Source organism: Furipterus horrens, unplaced genomic scaffold (assembly GCF_987537825.1).
Source record: "Furipterus horrens unplaced genomic scaffold, mFurHor1.1.pri manual_scaffold_1, whole genome shotgun sequence".
In the NCBI taxonomy this organism is placed as follows: domain Eukaryota; kingdom Metazoa; phylum Chordata; class Mammalia; order Chiroptera; family Furipteridae; genus Furipterus; species Furipterus horrens.
Window position 1 is genome coordinate 6,197,835 of NW_028327171.1, and position 21,914 is coordinate 6,219,748.

Genomic DNA, 21,914 nt, shown 5'->3' on the forward strand with positions numbered 1-21,914 from the left:
CAGCCTCAAATATAGCCATGATGACATAACAAATACTGGAAAAAAAGTGGGTAGGAAAGGCTCCTACTCCACAAGACATGTAGTCAATAGTCCTAGACTTATATCTAACTAGTTATGAAATCTTGGACAAGCTACTTCCCTTTTTTTTCTTTTGAGAGTACAATTATTAAAGCTGAGGATAGTGAACAAGGAAGGGCTTAGGACAGAAGCAGCACCAGGGGAGAGATTAGGCAGGCCTGCTTTGGCTCACTGAGAAACAGAAACTCACAGTGACAAAAGTGAACCAAAGCAGGGCTGCTATTCACTCAGTGAAAAGTCAGAGAAGAAAAGAGAAAGTGCCAGAAGGAAAAGAGGAAGAGCAAGAAATTGAAAGTTTATGTTAAAAAATAATGAAGGAAAACTTCCCTAATTTGGCAAATAGATGTACAAGTCCAGGAAACACAGAGAGTCCCAAACAAGCTAGACCCAAAAAGGCCCACACCAAGACACATCATCATTAAAATGCCAATGGTTCAAGATAAAAGAGAGAATCTTAAAAGAAGCAAGAGAGAAGAAGAGTTACCTACAAAGGGGAGCCTATAAAACTATCAGTTGATTTCTCAAAAGAAACTTTGCAGGCAAGAAGGGACTGGCAAGAAGTATTCAATGTGATGAAAAGCAAGGACCTACAACCAAGACTACTCTATCCAGCAAAGCTATCATTTAGAATGGAAGGACAGATGAAGTGCTTCCAAGACAAGGTAAAGCTAAAGGAGTTCATCATCATCAAGCCCTTATTAACTATCAACAACTGAATCTAAAAAATAAGAACAAAATCCAACTAAGCAAACCAGAACAGGAACAGAATCATAGGTATGCAGATCATTTGGAGGGTTATCAGCTGGGAGGGGGAGGGGGAGAAATGGGGAAATGGTGCAGGGACTAAGAAGCATGATCAGTTTGTACAAAATAGACAGGGGGGAGTTAAGAATAATATAGGGAAGGGTGAAGCCAAAGAACTTATATGCATGACCCATGGACATGAGCTAAGGGGGGTGGGATTGCTGGAGGGAAGAGGGGTACTGGGCAGAGGGGAGCAAAGGGAAAAAAAATGGGACACCTGTAACAACATAATCAATAAAATATACTTTTTAAAAAATTAAGTGAAAAAGTTTACTACTGTGTGCCAGGCACTATAAAGCCATTTTTTTTCCATACAATGTTCACAACAACCCTTTGATAAATTTTTTTATTTAAACTATTTTTTATTTTTCAATTACTTGAAATACGTTCTATTATTTTCAGGTGTACACCCAGTGAACAAACATTATTTAAATAAGCGTTAAGTGATCATCCCAATAAATCTGGTACCCACCTAACACCACATAATTAGAATATTTGACACAATTATAATTATTGCCCTTGTTATACAGATCAAGAGGCAAGATATTAAATAATCTGCCTAAGATTAGAACATCTAATAAACATCACAAAAACGTCAGGTTTACAGCCCAGCTACTCAGCACCAAAACTCAAGATTATAATTTCCACAGCACTATATTGTAGACTGTAACACTGCCACAACCTTATGTGTTCCCAAGTTATCAACGAAACGCCTGCAGAATAATCTACCTCTACAGCCAACGACAAAACGCAGAATCCATACAGAAAGAAAAAGATTAGCTGTGCTCAGGATGAAGGGTCTTCAGAATCTCACAGTGAAAGTAAAACAGTAATGGGATTAGTTGCAGTGCAACTGGAAAATACAAGGTTGTTTTTATTCTGAATTAGTAAGTAAGGAGACTTGCTATAAAAAAGGGTTACCTGAGACTCTCGCAAAAACCTCTCTGGCATCCAAGTTCCCAGTCCTGCCTACAGCCTTCTGTCATAACCTGACTCCTCACCCCAGAGAGGAGCTCAGATGGGGAAGTAATACTGCTCTCCCCTAGGTTTGGGAAGTTAATTCATAAGCAACGGAGGAAGAGTGACAAATAAGTAGGTGAAGAAAAGAAAGTTTTGATACATTTGTGCAAGTTATATTTTTTCTGCTATATTAACAAGTTTCCTAATTTCTGAACTTTTAATGTTTGATAAAGAGTAAAAAAGAAACTTATAATAAATTTAAAATTATTTACGAGTTAAATTCTTAGAAAGATTATATCTAGATTTATTTAAGTTTGCCATCTTGAGGTGACTGAAATAATTATGTATTTGTAAATAGTTTAAAATGTCCAAGGACATTAATGATGTAAGTGATGTTAAATATTTTAAAATTAAATTCACATTACAAAGTAGACAATCGAAAAGCAAATATACTTGTTTCTATAAATATTACTATATTTATAAAATGTGAAATTGAATTTAAAGGATTAAGGAAAATGACTCCTTACAATTCCAATAAACCAAATGCTTTCAATACAAATAACTTAAAATATAACTTTTCCTTACACAAAAAGCTTGCTCATAATTATTTAAAAAAACAAAAGCTAAACTAAATGATAATATATCCCCTAATAATAAGACTACAAAATAAGGATCCTCTGATTTTTGTCCTCTGGTTGAGGAAGAGAATGGCCTCCAAAAATGTATCATGCTACTCAATTACTAAGTATGTCAAACCTCTTTTCCCCTTTTTCTAAAAATCTTACTTATTTTTAGACATGGGAAGGAAGGGAGGAAGAGGGAGAGAAACATAGATCAATGAGAGATACATTGATCAGCTGCCTCTTGCACACCCCCAACTGGGGACCTGGCCTGCAACCAGGCATGTGCCTTGATGGGAAACGAACCACTGACCCTTTGGTTCACAGGCCAGAGCTCAACCCACTGAGCCACACCAGCCAGGGCTTTCCCCTCTTTAAATACACCTCTTCTTTTAAAGATTTTATTATTTTTAGAGAGGGGAAGAGGAGAAAGAGAGGGAAAGAAACATGGATTGGCTGCCTCTCACACGTCCCCAACCAGGGACCTGGCCCAAACCCAGGCAAGCATTTGACGGAATCAAACCTGTACCCTCTTGGTTTGCAGGCTGATGCTCAATACACTGAGCCACACCAGCCAGGGCTAAATACACCCCTTCTTTAGAAACCTAGTCCTGTCCAATTCTATAGTTTTGGTTCCTTCTTCCTCTTCATCACCTGTAAATCATGAAAACCCCAATTAAATTTTATGAATTCACAACCCAAACTGCTAATGCAAATATTGAGAAATGAGTCTCAATTTTTCTAAGTATCAAAACTATTCTTGCTTTCAAAGGACAGGTTGGAATAACAATATGGTCATTAGTCTAATATAAATTGTATCTTTATAAAGTGATACTGGAATCACCTAGCAGGCTTTAAAAAATAGTGATGTCCAGTCCCATCAGGGAGATTCTGATTTAATTGGTCTGGGCATCCAGATTTAATAAAGCTCCCCAGCCGGTTCTGATTCAAGAATGAGAACTACTCAGAAAAAGGAACAGGGTTAAACAACATAAGACAACATCCCATGGAAGCAATCAGACAAAACCGGAATGTGTAACATTGTACAAGGTAACTAATCCAGTCTCTTCAGTAAATCAACAGCACAGGAGGAAAAAATTATGCAAGATAAAAGGTTTATGACACAGTCAGTGCCCTGGCCAGGTAGCTCAACTGGTTAGAGCATTGTTCCAATATGCCAAGGTTACGGGTTTACTCTCTAGTCAGGGCGCATATGAAAGACAACCAATGAATGCATAAGTAAGTGGAGCAACAAACTGATATTTCTCTCCCCACCCCACCCCCCCAAAAAATACAATCAGTGCAATGTATAGACCTTTTTTGAAGCCTAATTCAAACTAAATATAAAAAGACATCCAGGGAACAAGAGAAAAATCTGAACCATAGATCATTTTGTACACACGATACTGGTACAGTGGTGGCAAAAGAAACTGTCCATAATTTTTCAGAGATGCATTCGCTAAAATTTAGGGATGAAATGTAATGTCTGAGATTTACTTCAAAATATTTCAGTATGTTAACCAATGGAAAGAATGTCTTAAATCTGCTTAACAACAATACAGCCTGGGGGAGGGAAGTAAGAGATACATTGTTTGAGAATCACTAAGACTGGTGGATAATTCATTATTCTACTTCTCTCTGTTTGGAGATTTGATAGTTTATAGGAAAAAAGAATATACCTCAAATAGAAACCAAAGTAAATATAGCAAATTAGTAATGAATCCTTTTAAGGCAGGCTTTCTTTTGGAACTAGAAGCTAGTCATACAGCCTTGACCAAACAATTATGCTCCTCTAGACAGGAAGCTCATCCTGTTCCACTTCGCGCAGGTCTGGGGGAGAGAGAGAAGGTAGAGGAAGAGAAAACCCCACCAGACAGACCAAACCAGACAATGAGGAATGACACGTCAGAGCCACATCACAGGAGCGTATCACAGATTTTGAAGAATTTTAAGCAGAATGTCAAGTAGGGTTTTAAGCAATCCTAACAGCAAAAGCCAAACTGTGTCTATTTCCGGTAGGTATAACATTACACTTGTTCCAAAATTTAAACAATCTTCTCTTCAGAAGTATGACTTGAACGTCACGTCAACACCTCTCTGCTTCACCAAAAACCCTATTATTTCTCACCAACAAAAGACAGCAGGCCAGTCCGTTAAAACATTTCCTTGCAAACTACCTAACTCAATAAAACATAAAAATTCTGCCACCGTGCAGTATTTTCATAACTTTCTTGAAAACATTATTTGCTTTTAAAAGTTTGCAACAGCCTTGGCCAACTGGCTCAGTTGGTCGGAGGGTCATCCCGCAGACAAAGAGGCTGCAGGTTCCATCCACCAGTCAGGGCGCGCATGGAAGATAGGCAATCAATGTGTCTCTCTCACATCCCTGCTTTTTTCTCTTTCTTTCTCTCTCTCTTCCTTCCTCCCTCTTAAAATCAATTTTTTTAAAAAGTATCCTCAGGTGAGGATTTAAAAAGAAGTTTGCAACAAATAATGTCTCTGATAAAACAAATACTAAAACTGGCAATTGAAATAGAATCCCCTTATTACTGTCATCTGATTTTAAGTGTTAATATTTAACTGTTCAAAAACAGATGACAAACCCCCTTCGTTTTGTCCTTTTTATTTAATTCAAAAATGGTAATGAGCCCTGGTCTGGTAGCAGTTAGAGCACAGTCCCAATACGCCAAGGTTGTGGGTTCAATCACCAGTCAGGGCACATAAAAGAAACCACCAACAAATGCATAAATAAGTGAAACAGCAAATCAATGTCTCCTTCAAATCAATAAATGAAAGTAAATTTAAAAAAGAAATGGTAATCATAGCCTACAACTTCTGCTTACAGGAACTGGGTCAGTCAAAAAGTCCATTACACTTTTCCATACGATGGCTCTAGTAGCACTTAGATGTCTTTAACTTCACTTGAAACAACTTAAGATTGTATTGTGACAGCTCTCATATCAGCATGCATTTTAAAAAACATCAAAATTGGTGAATTTTTGTGCAGCCATTTTAATACTGAAGATGAAAGAAGATTTGCAATTTTTAGGAGTGTTATTCATTATTATTTTTAAGGAAGGTAAAAACAAACACACAAAAAGATGTGTGCAGTGTATGGAGAAGGTGCTGTGACTGATCAAATGTGTCCAAAGTGGTTTGCAAAGTTTCTTGGTACTACTGACATTTTGGCCAAATAATTCTCTGCCGTGGGGCTGCCTTATGCACTGGAAGGTGTTCAGCAGCACCCCTGGCCTCTACCTGCAGAAGCCAATAGCAGGAGATCGCCGACACACTCAAAATATCCCAACGAATAAAGTTACTGGAGAAAATGAAAAACGTGTCTTTTGTTTTACATAAGGAATGTCACGGACTTTATGGCCGAGCCAATATTAGAAGTGTGGTAAAGATCGCTCAAGAGCTCTGCATTCAGTTGTTCTGCTCATCCAAGATGCTGACTATGGCCCGGTAACTAAAAAACCCTATGTCCTAAAAAACAAGTTGACAAAAACAGAAACTGCATAGATAGAACCTATGTTAAGTCCAGCAAAGGACAATAAAAATTCTAAAGATAAATCAGAATTTTAAGGCATTCAACAAGTGTCCAATTTAGAGCAGCAAAACTAATGGGGGCCTGGCACATTCCCACAGCAGCAATATTTTTATTTCTATTACGTGGATAAGGTAAGAGGAAAAAAAAGTGCCACGGAGGAACCTCTCCCCACCTTTCAGACACCAAAGGTTATTCCTGGGGAACAAGTGGTCGGAAGACCTGGGCGGGGCCCAAGGAGGACGACCAATCAGAGCTCGAGTTACAAGTAGGGGCGAGGAGGCGGAAGAGAGAGGCTCGCTGAATGGCTAGCGCCCCCGCCCCCCCGCCGCGCACGCGCGCCCGGGCCTCCCACCGCAGGCAGCGCACCTGGAGGCGCAGCGCACCTGGGGGCCCACCCGGCCGCAAACCGCCCTGCCGGTCGCCCCCCCCCCGCCGCCCCGCCGCCCCCCCGGGCCGCTTCCTGCCAAAACAAACACCGCCACCCCAAAGCGAAAACAACCGTGCCGCGGATCGTCCCACGGCCCCGAGGACACCGCGGCCGCCCCCCGGCCTGCGTGAGAGCGCGGCTCGGTCACTTTGCCCCACGAGCCGGAGCCCCGAAAAGGCGGCGGGGGGCGGGTGCCACGAAACCCCCCGGACGGGAACGTCAATGTCTCACCAATTCCTCGTAGCTCCTGCTGTGCTCGTTGCCCTCCCAGTCCAGCCTCTTCGGCAGCAACTACAAAGACACGAAACGCACACGCGTGACCATCGCGCGGGCCCGGGGTGGGGGGCGGCGGGGCGGGGGCAGCGACGCCGGGGCGGCAGGCAGCGGGGCCGGGCGAGCGGCCCGGGACAAGGCCGGGCGCGGGCGCGGGGCGGGGGCGACGCGATGCACAGACCTGATACTGCTCCAGCTCCTGCACCAGCACCTGCAGCCGACGAGACGCGCAGTTAGAGGGGCGGGGGCCGCACCCCGGTCCTTCCCGTGCCCTTTCCCCCGAGCCCGGGCGGTGGCAGGGCCGGGACGCAGTCCCGGCCGCCGCCGCCCGCAGGGCCCGCACTCACCTGTGCGGCTCTCCGACACGGGCCGGCCGACAGGTACCGGGCGATTAGGAAGTACAGCTCTGCGGGGAGACGGGGGGTCGGGTCAAGAGCGGGCGCGCCGTGGGAAGGCGGCCAGGGTCGCGGCGCGGGGCTGGCGCGCCGCGGGGCGGGCCTGGGCGGCGCGTCTTACCCGACTCGATGAGGGGCACCGGGCGTCGGGCAGGCGAGGACTCCGCCATGGCCGGGCGAGGGGCGGGAGCAAGCCAGCGAAGTGTGTAGGCCGCGCCGAGGCCTGACCGGGCCGGCGTCCCTCTACCCCCGGCGCGCCGCCGCCGTCGCCACCACCAGGCCGTGCGCGCCGCCAGCCGCGACGCCTCCGCGGAAGTAGTCCCTCCGCGGGAGGAAAAGTAGTCCGCCGGAGGGGCAGCCCGGCGCCGCTGGACGGCTCGTGGTCGGGCCCCGGCGGGAGGCGCGAGCCTCGCCTGCTTGTCCTCCGTCTCAGGGGTTCGGGGAGGGAGAACCCGGTGGGCAAAGGCCCGACTCAGGGTGGACGGGGGTGGGGGAGGGGCGACGCGTGCCGGATCCCTGCGCGCGGTGAAGCGTCCGCGCCGCCGACCAGCTGCGCGGCGGGGCGGACGCGGGGGGCGGAGGCGGAGGTCAGCGAGGCTGCTGGGGGGCGGCGCGCCTGGGGGGCCGCGGTGGGGGCGGAGACAGGCTCCGGCTCCCCTGGTCGTAGCTGAGGCCCTCCACGCCCTACCTTCAGGGCTTCTTCGGCTGCGCCTCGGGCCAGCCGGGATCGTCTTCTTCGGGCTGTCGGAAGGGACATTTCACGGACGATCATCTGGGGCCCTAGTATGCACCCCCTGTTCCCCCACGAAGATTGCTCGCTTCGGAGACGCGAAACCTCGAAAACGGAGAATCGCGCAAAGAGGAGAAACCCCCGAGAAGCCTCCCCGGGGAGGAGAGGAGGAATGCGGGGAAGCCGCAGGGTGGGGGGTGTGGGCAGGGGTCCGCGGACGCTGACCCTCTGTCGTTGGAGCGCACAGCGAACGTGCGCGGGGAGCCCACGCTGCCACATGCAGTGGACGAAAGGTTCAATAAATGAGACCGAGCCGAAGTCCTGGGTACAGCCCGCCAGGCTGGTGGAGGGAAAGGGTTAAGGGAGACGCGGCGCGGCGGGCCCCGAGGATGCGGTCCTGGCTAGGCCGGGAAAGCCACCCGGAGCGTCCCCTCCGCGGCCGGGAAAGGGATGGGAGGAAGCAGGCGGACCGCACTCCGCGCCAAGGGAGAAAAGCAGGACACTTGGTGGAACACGGGGGAACCATGTGTCTCGGGATTTTCTTAGAAGACAGGATTTGAGACTGGAGCAGTGCGCAAGAGCCAGAAAAAGTCCTTTAATTGCCATACTCTTCCTGCCCTGTGGTTTGTGCCCGGGGTGTGTACAAAGGGGTTCCAGGCATATGAACAACGGGCCAAGAGGTGAAAAACCTCAAGTGTGAGGAACTCAAGTGGAGTGTGACAACTTGGGGTGACTTTGGAGGTGGGGACGGGACCCACTGCGTCAGATGTTAACATTGGGAGCAAGAAAAAGGTTCTAAGGTAGTTTCAGGATAGATGTGAGAGGGTTAAAACAGGAGGCGGGCAAAGCACTTAGTAGGAAAGATGTAGGCGCATCAGAGGACGGAGAGGAAGAGACAGGCTCAGACACGTGTGTGGGCCCCGTCGGGGAGATGAGATTGGGGTGCAGTGAGAAGAGGCACAACAATCTGAGCTTGGCCTTTAGCGGGGCCCAGTTGTGTCGCGCGCTGCGGTAAGGCGCACAGCAGGCTGGGGCCACATCGTTCGGGTGGATAACTGCTTGGGAGCAACCTGATCGTTCCTGTAGGGACGGACAGTCTGATCTGCTGCTACTTGATGACCCAAGTTAGCAAATGACAACAAGACAAAAGAAAAGGGCGCAGGGTTGAAACCCTCGAAGATTGCCTGCCTATTTCATTATGCAACAATATAATAAAAGTAAGATAGCCCCCAAAACATGTTGTAAAAATGTATGTCCCCAGCACTGGTCATTGTCCAAAACGACAGTCCTGGTGTGGGCAGCATGGCGACCTTGACAAGGGATCAGGAAGGATGAAGGAGGGTTTTTTTTTCTTCCGCAAGCATCCTCGTGCTTCCTTTATAACCGACTCTGACATCCGTGGCAAATACTGTTAGTAGATCTGAAATAGATTTCTGCCGAGGCAGAATGTCTTCCCCATTCCAGTCTCAAGTGACAGAGACCCAGATCTGACTCCCTGTTCTGCCCCTGAAGGGGAGGAAAGGGGGATGGTGGGGACCTGCCAGAAGTGGTCTCCAAACAAGGTGAGGATCATGTATGTGTCCCTCATGCCCTTGAATGCAAGCTATTGCCAATGAGCGCCTTGAGGTTTGCTTTGGGGTCCATGGAACTAACTTGGATTTCACCGCAGGAAAACTGTATGGAGAGCTAAACTATTGAAAAGTTGCTTGGTCAGCAAGGGTTGGAAGAGCTTAAGGGCTGGTGACATCAGCTGTAATGCTGTCACCCATCTCTGCTGCAAGGGGACAATGATAGTTTAGTCCTTAACAAGCAGCCCCTCTCCCGGGTGAACATCACTGCTCCTCACACAGCCAGGGGCCGTGAACAGGCTCACTCCACAGCTGAGAGCGCAGAGGCCCAGAGAGACTGAGAAGGGGTCCCTGCCAGGGCGTCCAGCCAGCCCGTCGGTCCGAGGGGGTCAGGGGGACAGCACTGCAAAATTCTTTCTCCCCTCACCCCTCTTCGGTAAGGAGATCCGGGCCTGGAAAGTAGGGGACTGAACCCAAGCTCACAGGGCTGGTATGTGAGAGCCAAAACCCAAAAATTCATGTCACAAAGCCTGGCGTTGTCTCCCCCACAGGCAACTCGGGATTTTTCTTTTTTCTTTTTTTTTTTAAGGATGAAGAAACTGAAATTCTGAAAGTTTTAAGAAGTTGACTAAGGACGAAAATTCTTTTAAAAAGTAAACAGTATAAATGACCCATGGACAGGGACAACGGGGAGGGGACTGACTGTGGGAGAGAGAGGAGGTGCACGGGGCAGGGGAGAGCAATGGGGGGAAAATGGGACAACTGTAATATTACAACAATAATAATAATAATTAAAAATAAACAAGGAGAAATCACTGGGGCGCTCCAAGTCCGCACTTGAGGAGCCACAAATGCCTTAAGTGTGAAAAGCATATCTGGAAAATGGTGAACCCACCAGCCTGTTTCCAGCAACTCACATAGGAGAGTGGTCAAAAACAAGGACTAGAGAGTAGATTAGGGTCCATTTTGAAAGAATTTGAAAAATAAATGGGAGCAGTGGAGAGCACGCAAAGAAAATGTTATGCCTAATTCAAATTCTAATATCTGCATGTTAATGCAAATGTGCGCTAACTGAATGTGGGTTCACCCAGCAGGTGGTGTTCACCCATGCACGGTATCAGCTTAGTTCTGAGGGACATCAACAAGAGGGTGACACTGAATCAACCCATGGGCCGGTGAAATCAAGGGCACACTAAACTTGCTCATTTCATTTAGTCAACAAACGTATTGAAAGCCTTCTCTAAGGCAGACGCCACGGTGCAAACACTGACTTCTGGCAGATAAATTCCCCTAGAAAAAGAAGAGTTGACATCTTGGTAGATTTCCATGAGGGCTTTGAAGGAAAAAAATTAATCTGACGTCTTAAGCCCTCAGTCGCTTGCAGAACTTGCATCTAATTCCTGAGGCCCCTCCTCCACCTCCTGGCACTGTCATCATTCCCTTGGGACTTTTTCTTCCCTTTAAAACAACCAGCTGTCCCCTGAAGGCTACTTGTCCCCACCTCCCTCAGCAAATTGTTTCCACATTTATCTCTTCTGCTGGAGCTTTGGCTCTCCCTTGTCACTCTTCTGTCCCTGGGTGCTCCCACATGGCAGGCGTTGGCCCACGTCTGTCTCCAGGTCTTACCAGTTGTCCCTTTGCGATGCTTCTCACGACACTGGGAAAAACGCAGTGTGGTGGACAAGACGTTGGGAACGTGGGAGCTGGCGTCGGGATACGTCTGCGTTTGAACGCCACTGGCTAGCTGAGCGGCCTCTCTGTGGCTCACTGTTTGTTTCTGGTTCTTATCAACAACAATCATTAAAATGGGGATAACTAATAGCGTGAGTGTTGCTGTATCCTGGACACTGTGCTCAACCATTCATGTGTACCCTTTCATCCTCACGGACAGCGAGAACGCGTGGGTGGTCTGTGAGCCTCTCCGGAGAGAACGCCTGCAAGGCTCTCTGAGCAACGCCTGGCTCTCAACGTGACGCTGCTGCACAAAAATTCTTTTTCTCTCTGCTCTCCCAGTTATCAAAGAGCCTCTTCAAAGGTCTCCTAGACTCCCTACCCAATTAATCCTGTCCCTTTTAAATTTCCCTAAAGACAATTCTACACATTCTCTATTCAATCCTTCCTAGTTCCCTACCACCTAATCCCCAAATCCTGGCTTTGTTTTTATAACTGCACCCCTGCTGCGACCCCAGCCTGAGGATACCAGGCTGTGGACTCTCTTGCCCTCCAGCTTCATCCCCTAGGAGGCCTCAGCAGGAGATGGATGGGTGGGAGGGCAGTGAGGGTAGGTTTCTATTTCCCCAGCTCCTTTAGGTCCAAGCCACAGGCCAGTGGTGGCTGCGTTTCCTCTTTTGCAGGCCACAGTTCATGAGGGACAGCTCTCTCTTCATACAGACTCTCTTGGTTTTAATACCTCTTCTCCCCCACCCCGCGGCCATTCAGGGCTCCTCTTCTGAGTCAGATGGGAGCCATCCCTTGCCGATAGAACTCTGCCCACGCCCTTGCATCGTTAACGCTGCTCAGTGATCCCTCGGTTGTGCTTTCTGTTTTCTTCCAGAACTCTGAGAGGCACTACAGCTCTCCATGGTGTGAGAAACACTCACAGTAAAACACGTCACGCAGGACTTGAGCAGCCAAGTGGGGCGTTTATTCACGAGTCTGCAGAGTCAGACGCACAGCCAGCCGGGGGCATGGGTGAGCGAAGTAGACAAAACTGGTTTTAGAGTAACACGATTAGCTCCCCCTCCCCTCTTCTTCTCCCCCGTTTCTCCATTACTGGTTACTCCGGAGTTACAATCTAACTCGATTAACTACTTAACTCAGGGTGTGATTCGTCGGCAGCCGTCCCTCTCGAGAGACGATGGTGTAGCTTCTTAAGAGTCTATCTGCACCGCCGAGAATGGCTGTGCAGTCCGACTCGGGAGTGACACGGTATCTGTCTCCTCCCATGTTGAATCGACATCTTGCGATGACGCTGGAGTGTCCTCTCCAGTGAAGCTGAAGCTACAGAGCCTGGGCAGGGTGATATGGAGGGTCTGCTGTTGCCCATGCAGCAGACCACCCCCTCTCTTCGCAGCTGAAGGATCCAAGGGAAAGACGGAGTCAATACAGCTTGGCTTCAGGTGCGCCGCAGGAGTTGCCGGTGTTGACTACAACGTCAAACCGCCTTAGGGACTCCGGCTCCGGATTTTCTGTCGGGGTTTACTCCCTTAGCCTTTCCCCTGAAGAGGTATGCCGCAAGGCAGCGGAGGTTTTTTGGAGTCAGAGTTTTCCTTCTCTGATGTGCCCTGACTGGAAGATCGAACCAGCGACACTTAGCTCGCAGGCCGACGCTCAATCCACTGAGCCAAACCAGCCAGGGACACAGGGTGTGATTAACTCAGGGTAATCTAGTTATGGGTCTATCTCCAACTTATTTGCGAAGTTATCCAGCTCCATCTTCCCGTTTCTCTGTGTTTGGTGAGGACAATCTTCCTCCTTCTGATCCCAGAGATGAGTGTGAGGAGCTTCGGAATGTCATTTCCTCGCCCCTTTTCCATTATCTCCTACTGGTTTGAGAGTCCCTGGCTTCTTTGTCCCTAACAGTGAGCAACCTGCATTCTCACTTAGTCCAGAACATCCTCTCTCCAGGTCTCTCTTCCTCTGCTCTCTTCCTTGTCTCTACGTCCTGTCCTCTCACTTGAAAGGACCCACCTAGATCCCTAAGCTGCTTCCTTCATAAAATCTTTCCTGAGTCATTTTGGCCCGCACTGGTCTCTTTTCAAAAAACCTCTCTTTAAATCAGACATGCCATCCATCGGTAAGCCCTGATGAGCTCACTGTGAAAATATATCTAGAACGTAAGCACGTCTCACCCGGATGAGCACCCGGCCTCCTGAGTGTCTTCCTGCTAATCTTCATCCCGCTAACACCTGTCCTCAACAGGCAGCTGAAGGGGTCCTGTTCAAAGCAAAGTCAGATCTGTCCTCCCTTCTCAGAACTCTCCCCTGGCTCTCATCGGACCAGAGGAGAAGCCCAAGTCTACAAGGGCCTGATGAGCTGGCCTCTTGAGTACTTATCCAACCTCTGGTCCCGCCATTCTCCCCTCTCATTCTGCTCCAGCCATACTGGCTGCCTAGATGGTCCCCGGGCAAACCAGGCGTGCCGCTGCCTCAGGGCCTTTGTACTTGCTGTTCCTTCCGCCAGGAATGCTCGTCCCCTGGAGCACTGTACGGCTCAGTCCCTCACCTCCTTCAAGTCTTGGCTGAAGTGTTACGTTGTCGGTGAGACCTTCCCTGACTACCCAAAATACCCTAAATAAAAGTAAAGCTTGCCCTCACTCTGTGCCCCATTTTCCTTTTCTCCTTCCTGCTTCCTTTTTCCCCACAGCACCTCTGACCTTCTAACCTGCTGGAAAATGTGCCTGTCCTGTGTTTCTTGCCTGTCTCCTCCCACTCTGAAGGCAGGCAGAGATTTCTATCTGTTTTGCTCTCTGCTATGTCTCTAGAGCTACAAGGAAGCCTGACAATCATAGGTGCACAATAAATATCTGTTGGACGTTTAATGAAAAACATCTCAACCAGACAGGCCCTCAAACATGAGGCACTTACGCTCTCAACATTCACTCGTAAATCTTTAGGTTGGCGTGGTTTATTCTGAGGACAGCCCACAAAGTCTGATGACCCACAACATGCCTGGAGACGGGGCCCCACGCAGGTTGCAGGGCTGCCGTGAGGACAAGGCCAGCAGAGATGGACGTTGGGAGGCAAAGAGTGCCTGCCCCTCTCCACAGCTGTCCTCCACAGCAGCCCCACGGAAGAAGGGCCTTCTGACTTCTCAAAGGGAGGAAAGCAGTCTCGAGAGAGGTCGAGTGGAAAGGAAACGTGTTCAGGAGCAGGAATGGAGGCTGTGTCTCTCATGGGAAAGACATGACATGACAAAACATCCTGTCATGTCTTTCCCATGTGGCCTCTACCTTCTCCCTGGCCACACAGCTCCTCATGTCCTCCATGGCCAAGCGGCCCCGGTCCTGAGCCCCCAAAGGAGAGAGCACAGACCCCCAGCTCCTCCAGCCTCTCCCCCAAGCGAGCACAACCTTCTGTGTGTCCCTCAGGGCCTCACTGATGACAGAGATGGGAGACAAAGACAGTTGGCCTCCCCTGCTCACAAGGGGCTTCGGGAAGGGCGGGGCAACCCCAGCAGTCCCAAGAGGAAGTCTGCAAAGGGGAAGGGACAAAGGCTGGAGGGGAATTGTAGGTGGGGGGCTCAGAAGGAGGGGCTGGCTCCAAGGTCACTGGGTCACCTTGCTGGGAAGACTCCCTTTGTTTCTGCAATGGCTAAATGTAAGCTGGGCGCCTAAGGCCAGGCGGTCGCGTTTTCTGTCACTGTACCTAACACCCTGTTTGCATCCCGGTCCCCCCTCTTCACTTCTGGACAAGGCTGCCCCAGACCCACAGTCTAATACCATATAACCTTAATTTTACAGTAGTAAAGCCTCGGAAGGTGTGAGATATGAATATTGGTGACGAGACCAGCTTAAGCTGAATTTTTGGCTCGAGAATCCAGAATTCCAAATCTTCCCAAGCAGCTGCTTTCTCCCCCAAGGTCTCTGAGGCAGAGGCAGGTCTATGCATGCAGGACTCTGGCTGCAAGGGCCACTTTGTCAACCCTGATCCCGCCCCTCAGTGACCTGGGCTGCAAGGCATGAGCTACAAAGCAGGCAGAAGTAGCTTTAGGGCTATTGGTATGGAAAATAAGCAATCATTAACAAGTGATAGTACAAGAATAAACTGCGTTGCACGTACGCACAACTGTAAACCGAGTGTACTTTTGGCCCGCCCTGTATTTGTTCAGGACAGTCAGTCTTGGGAGACCCAAGACAAAGCAGAGCCCAGAAGCGCCAAGCAGGGCAGGCTCCCGATACGCCAGAGTGTGAGCCCAAAGCTTGGAGAGGCCCGCTCTTGCCAGAACTGGGACTTCTGTGACCAGCAGATCGTTCCAGCTACATGGGAGCGAAAGACTTAATTAACGCGTCTCCCCGTAGGAAGAACGGGGCTCTGTGTGAGGTTAGACATCAGTTGGTTTGTTTCCAAAAGGCCTTCAAGACAGCAGAGACAGCATGTTGACCAGCCAGTGGACTCGTGACACTTCTATAGAGGAGATAAAGCAAAACGAACGCATGAGAGGCTGTGCGAGAATTATCTACAAAGGCGGTATGTTTGTTTCCATTTTGTAAGTAGATGCATTTTCCATAACAACGACCAGAAGATATCGTTTCCTACAACAAGCCTACGAGATAAGGGTATGCTAAAATCTAACCTTGCAAAGGCTATACATCCCATGGAATTTAGCTATAAAGCCTTGGCAGGGAGCAGAGTATACCAGGAGAACATCTGGCCCTTTGCAGTAAATGATTCAGAAACTCAAGTTCATGATGATGATGTATCGTACTTGAACCAGGTTTGGTCCTCTGCAGCTCATGCTTCCTGATTAGGAACTTTGGGATCACTGGGCTGTAACTTCTCCAGCTTCCCTTTTGTATTTATAAAAAAGAGTAACGAGCAGCCCACGACTCTGAATTCTCCACTCTTACAACTTCTCAAGGTCTGATTGCATGGTTGTCCCGTTAGCACAGGGACGGACTGACCTGCAGGTATAAAGTGTCCTCAGGAAAAAGAACAGAGGTGTAAAGTTTGACTTGCTGCCTTGCTCCCCATCAGCATGGCTTTCCAGAGCATCTTAGGTTGCCCACAAGAAACCGCCACCAGCAAAGATTCCAGTGAGTGGGAAAAGCTCTTATTTCGCCATGTTCCTGGTTGGTTGGTTTTAACTTTCCTGATCCTCTTTCCCACCTGACACTTCTAGGGGCTTTATAGTCCTGTCACCAGATACAAAACAGCCCAGTGTTTTTCTGAACGTATCCTGTACATTTTAACACCATTGGTGTGCCCTTTAACACACTATTTTGACCAAAGGACCTATGTCATAACCGAAAACAAAACAGATTATTACAATTGCATCATTTTAAGAAATCAACCGAGTCGTCTGATCCCTCAGCTTCGTTCCAGTACTGGACTCCCTCGCCCGTTCCTGGGGCGTGGTTGCGGGGAGGCGTGGAGTAACAGGGAGGGCTGGGCTGCGGAGAGTGGGCTCCACAGTGCCTGCTAAAGCTGACCATTGGCAAACCCCCGTACCCCAGCATTTCCACTTCTCAGGTCATACACAACAGAAATGCACACTGTGTTCACCAAAAGACGCGGGCAAATACGTTCATAGCAGGACCACTTATGATAGTCCCACACCGGAAATAACCACATGCCCATCAACTGCAGGATGGGTGGGGGAACTGGAGTTTCTCAGAATGCTGGTGAGCTATACAAAAGTGGGAATGGGTGTGCAGCATAAATGACTTTCACAGATGTAAGGATTGAGCAAAAGAAGGCAGAAAAGACAACAGACATTCTGTGTGGTTCCGTTGATATGCAGTCTCAACCCAGAAAAACTAGCGTGTGGCATTAGATGTTAGGATAGCAGGTACCCTTGGGGTGGGGAGGGTAACCACGGGGACACTGCTGGAGTTCTGGGTATGTTCTTTCTTAATCTGGGACTCATTGAGCCCTGTGTATGACTCGGGCACTTTTCTAACTTTATGTTATTTTGGAAAAAAGTCTACATTAAGAGAAAGAGACAAAAAGAAAAATTCCATGGTACCTGTGGTAGTCACACTAATGGCTCCCCCAAAATGTCCACATCCTAATCCCCCAGAATTTATAAACGTATTCTGTTATATGGCAAAAAGGACTTTGTATGTAACTTAGTTAAGGGTCTCAGGATGGGAAGACTGTCCTGGGTTATCCCAATGTAATCACAAGGGTTCTTATAAGAAGAAAGCAAGAGCCCTGGCTGGTGTGGCTCAGTGGATTGAGCGCCCGCCTGTGAACCAAAGGGCCACAGTTTCAATTCCCAGTCAGGGCACATCCAGGGTTGTGGGTTGTGGACCAGGTCCCCCAGTTGGGGGGGGTGTGAGAGGCAACCACACACTGGTGTTTCTCTCACTCTCTTGCTCCCTCCCATTCCCCTCCCCCCTCTCTAAAAATAAAGGAAGTCTTTAAAGAAGAAGAAAGCAAGAGTCCAAATCCAAGAGGAGAGGCGATACAGGAGGGAAGCAGAAGTTAAGAGATGCATTTCGAAGCTGGAGGAAGAAGCCTCTGGACGAGCGATGCGGGCGAAGCTGGAAAGGGGAAGTAAACAGACCCTCCCCTAGAGCCTCCAGGAGGAACCAGCCCGGCCCACACCTTGGTTATGACCCAATTGAAACCCATTTTTCTCTTCTGACCTCCACAATTGTAAAATAATAAATTTGTGTTAAGCCACTAAGCTTGTTGCAGCAGCAAGAGGTACCAGAAGTAACTTTTAGGATCCTAATAATCTACTCCAGTAACAATAATTTGCTAAGTGACATGAAACTATTTCATTCATTGTTCAAAAATTCCAGACTCTGGAAAAGATACCTCTCTTTTTCTTAGCTTGATTAGATAATTCTCAACAGTAGGTTCAGATGTGACTCCAAGCTTTTTAAATATGAATGATCAGTTATTTCCATCTGGCCACCTACATTCTCTTTTTAACTTCTGGCTTCTGTCAATAATTGGGGTTTGACCTGAGAAAGCGGATCACGGAGTCTATGACAAGGATTCAAACTACACTTGTGGGAGCTGGTTAAACTCTCTGTCAGGCTTGCTGTCTTCCCTTCTGTTGCTGGAGCCTGAAGTTCAGGGGGCAGGCAGTAGGGAAGAGAAGGTGGGGAGTCTAGGACAGGATGGAATCCAAAGGGACAGTGGGGAGCCCCTGCGGGGGTCTCACCGCCAGCCTCCAACTTTGAGGATGTGGGTGTCTTGTGAGAGAAGGTGACACCTTTTGTCAAAGAGCTAAATCACACCTGGAGATTCTGGGGGCAGGGGTGCGGGCAGTGTGTAAGAGCAGCTCTGGGGAGGCTGGGCAAGCATGTGAATGCCAGCAGCTGCTGGATGCCCCGCATGGACCCGCTGAGTGTAAAAATTCACACACTCTGCCCTGGCACTCGCCTCCTGCCCCACAAGGCACTGGAATGACATGGCTTTTGTAACCCACCCTCTGCGGAGCACGGAGGGAGGAGGATGCTGGGAAACGCAGCTCAGCTCACCAAGTTGGCCCATCTCACAGCCACCACATGGCTGGACCCTGATTAGCTGGCTTCCCTGGGGATGGAGGGTGGGGACCCCTTCACTTCATCTGAAAAATCTAAACAAGAAAAAATACGCATGGATTTTCATAAGAATTAAATGAAGCAATATATGTTCTAGGCACCATGCCTAGACTGAGAGACTCAGACTTTTGCTGAAACAGTTCATTGATCCCATTACTAACTTAGATGCTTGAAGAATGTGTTTTTGGTTTCAGCAAGTCACTCATAATGATAATTAGCTCTTTGAAATGGTAAAAGAGATCTATTACATGCAAATGTATAAAGTATTTTATTCCAAATGGTTCTGTGTCCAAGGACAGAAATGTGACTCTGGTCTCCACCTGGTACAGTCCTGTGGACAAATAAGGTGACCATGGTGACGGTGTTGTAAAAGAGGAGGGTGATAGTTCTTCCCTCACAGAGTTGCCTTATTAACCTAGAAAATGTGGGTACCTGCTTAAAATAGCACCCGGCACATGACAAGTGCACAATAAACGTTTGCTCACCCCCCCCCCACCATCATCATTAATATGTAGGGACCTAAACACTGACCTCTGTGGTGGGATGTGGGTGGTTTTGATTTCCTCTTTGTGCTTTTCTGTGTCTTCAGTACCATCTACAATAAACATACACGTTATTTTTGAAACACCCCACCACCACTGATAAAACCCTGTCTTTTCCCCCCAGTCCTTCTGACTGCATTCACACAGGCTTCATTCTGCTTTCTGCTCCTCTCTATGTAAGGAACTTGCGAATCAGACCCTCTCTGTGTTTCTAACAGAAAGCATGCACCCCACCGTCTCTATGCTGTTTTCTATCATTATCCCATATTTTGGGCCACCTCTGGCTCCTCCGTTCCACAAGAGTGACGGCTTCTGTCCTAACTCCTGTTAAGTAAAGAGTAAATGCGTCTTCTGAATAGCTATACTGTAAAATTCAAATATGATTAGCAGAGGGGAAACATTTTCTTCTAGCCAGTAGGTAAAGTAGACCCTGCCAAAATCAACTCTACCTTTTCAACGTCTGATTCAAGAGGCAAATATTTCTCCATGGCAACCCTGTAAGCTAAATTTAGTTGCCTCAGTGAAAGTATCCACATTTTAAAAATGTTTATTTCAAGATTCCAAATAAATGCAACGCCAAGTTTAGCAACGTCTAAGCACAAGCCTAACAGTGTTTTATTAACTAAGTGAAGGTCTTTTTCTGTTGTTTTGCTTTTCCCTCTTTTAAAATTTTATCTTGAACGCTTTCAAGCTATAGAAAAATTGGAAGACTAGGGTAAAGAAATCTTATATATCCTTCATGTTCATCAATTATTTACTTTTTAAATATTTTATTGTATTATTTTTTAAAGATTTTATTTATTTATTGTTAGAGAGAGGGAAGGGAGGGAGAGAGGGAGAGAAACATCAATGTGTGGTTGCCTCTCACGTGCCCCCAGCTGGGGACATGGTCCACAAGCCAGGCATGTGCCGTGACTGAGAATTGAACAGGCAACCCTTTGGTTCACAGGCCGGTACTCAATCCACTGAGCCACACCAGCCAGGGCTAGTTTTTATATTTTAATACTCACCTGAGGACATGCTTATTGATTTTAGAGTGAGGGGAAGGGAGGGAGAGAGACAGAAGAACAAATCATATTGTTCCACTTAGATGAGGTACATAGAGTGGTCAAAATCACAAAGGAGGAAAGTAGAATTATTGTTTAATGGGTACAGTGTTTGTTTTCCAAGATGAGCAGAGCTATGGCAATGGGTTTTGCTCGTGGCCACACCACATTAAGACCATTGAACTGTGAATTTCACTCTGATCAAGACCCATTTCAAGTCCCAGAAGTCCAGGAGAGCAGTGAGGTCCCCTGCCAGACAGTCAGAGACCCCTTTATTCATAGCAGCTCAGTTAAATTTGTTGAATTTAATATTTAGCTCCCTTTGGCTTCAAAAATTAAATAAGGGGAAGTGAAGTGAAAGTGAGAAATCATGCTGTAACAGTTAAGACCATCTTGAAATGTATTTCTTGTGAAAACCCAAGTCAGCACTGGTCAAAATTATAATATTGCACAGTGTAATATGTAGCCACATCCTGATACACGTCCAAGCATGAAAGACTATCGACTTTTCCTCTCGATGAATCATGCATAACAGATGAGTATCTTTAAAATTTTTCGTATGTAACTTGAATTTTTCATCAGCTTTCATGTATTTTTCAACTATGATTTCCTATGGGTAACATAACATGCTTTCAGAGACAACATTCAATATCAACATTATTACAGTTACAAATGAAACCTAAACCACAATAGTAACCTTTCCAGTGAAGGACGTAAGGAGACACTGGACTTAAATGTCATATTCTAGTACGATAACCACAGCACATCTTCTCGACTCTAATTCTCAATTTAAAGTTAGTTGACTCAAAAGCAGTTTCTAACGCTTTACTCAATAACATATACAGGGTGGGGCAAAAGTAGATTTACAGTTGTTCACATGGAGAGTAACGCAATAATGAATAAATAATAATACAAGAATAAACTGCTTTGCATATGCGTTAACAGTAAACCTACTTCTGCCCTACCCTGTGCAGGGTTGGGGGGAACCCAGTAGGATTCCATTCTAAACTCTGAAAATCACTAAGGAACAGCAGCAATTGGGCAGTGTGCCGGGCAATTAGCTCCTCAGACCCTCTGGGAAAGGAATTATGACTTCAGTTAGGCCCTATTACCCATCTTTTCCCCTTCCATGGTGGGTCGCATTCATCTGCAACCAAGAAGGTGCTGTGACCATCCCTAACTCCGCACTGGCACCAGGCTGAGAGTACTTTTTGCATCTCTGAGCTGTGGCTTCCCTTCTCCCTAATGCCTTTCTACCATTTAATCACAGCGCTTTACATTTCCATGCTCTCAGAAAACTTCAAAACACCCGTTTACTTGGTTTTAATCACTGTTGAATCAGCATCTGGAAAGTTGCATGTTGATTCTAAAGATGAAACTAGCCACACTGGATTCAAAATAATAACAGCTCCTTGTTAAATTAAATCTGTATCCAATTCTGATAAAACATGTAAAACTTCAAAGATAAACAACTTTTGCTACTAATGTAAATATTTGCTTTATGTGCATTTTGTTCATATATATATATATGTGTGTGTGTGTGTGTGTGTGTGTGTGTGTGTATATACATATATAAAATTTAAAAAATGTTCATTTTGCCCTGGCTGGTGTGGCTCAGTGGACTGAGCACCGGCCTGCAAAACAAAGGGTCGCCGGTTCAATTCCCAGTCAGGACACATGCCTGGGTTGCAGGTCAGGTCC

At 47.4% G+C, this 21,914-nt stretch overlaps 1 protein-coding gene across 1 annotated transcript in view; it reads right to left on the reverse strand.

Annotated features, from left to right (window-relative positions):
• BRWD1 (bromodomain and WD repeat domain containing 1) overlaps positions 1-7,366 on the reverse strand; it is an 88,607-nt gene extending 81,241 nt beyond the window's left edge. Inside the window, exons 1-4 of the mRNA XM_090271770.1 lie at positions 7,229-7,366; positions 7,060-7,118; positions 6,894-6,923; positions 6,671-6,730 (exon numbers count right to left, since the gene is read on the reverse strand). Of these exons, the coding sequence (XP_090127896.1) occupies positions 6,671-6,730; positions 6,894-6,923; positions 7,060-7,118; positions 7,229-7,277 (198 nt within the window). The 5' untranslated portion in view covers positions 7,278-7,366. The remainder of the gene's footprint in view (positions 1-6,670; positions 6,731-6,893; positions 6,924-7,059; positions 7,119-7,228) is intronic.
• Positions 7,367-21,914: the final 14,548 nt, after the last annotated feature.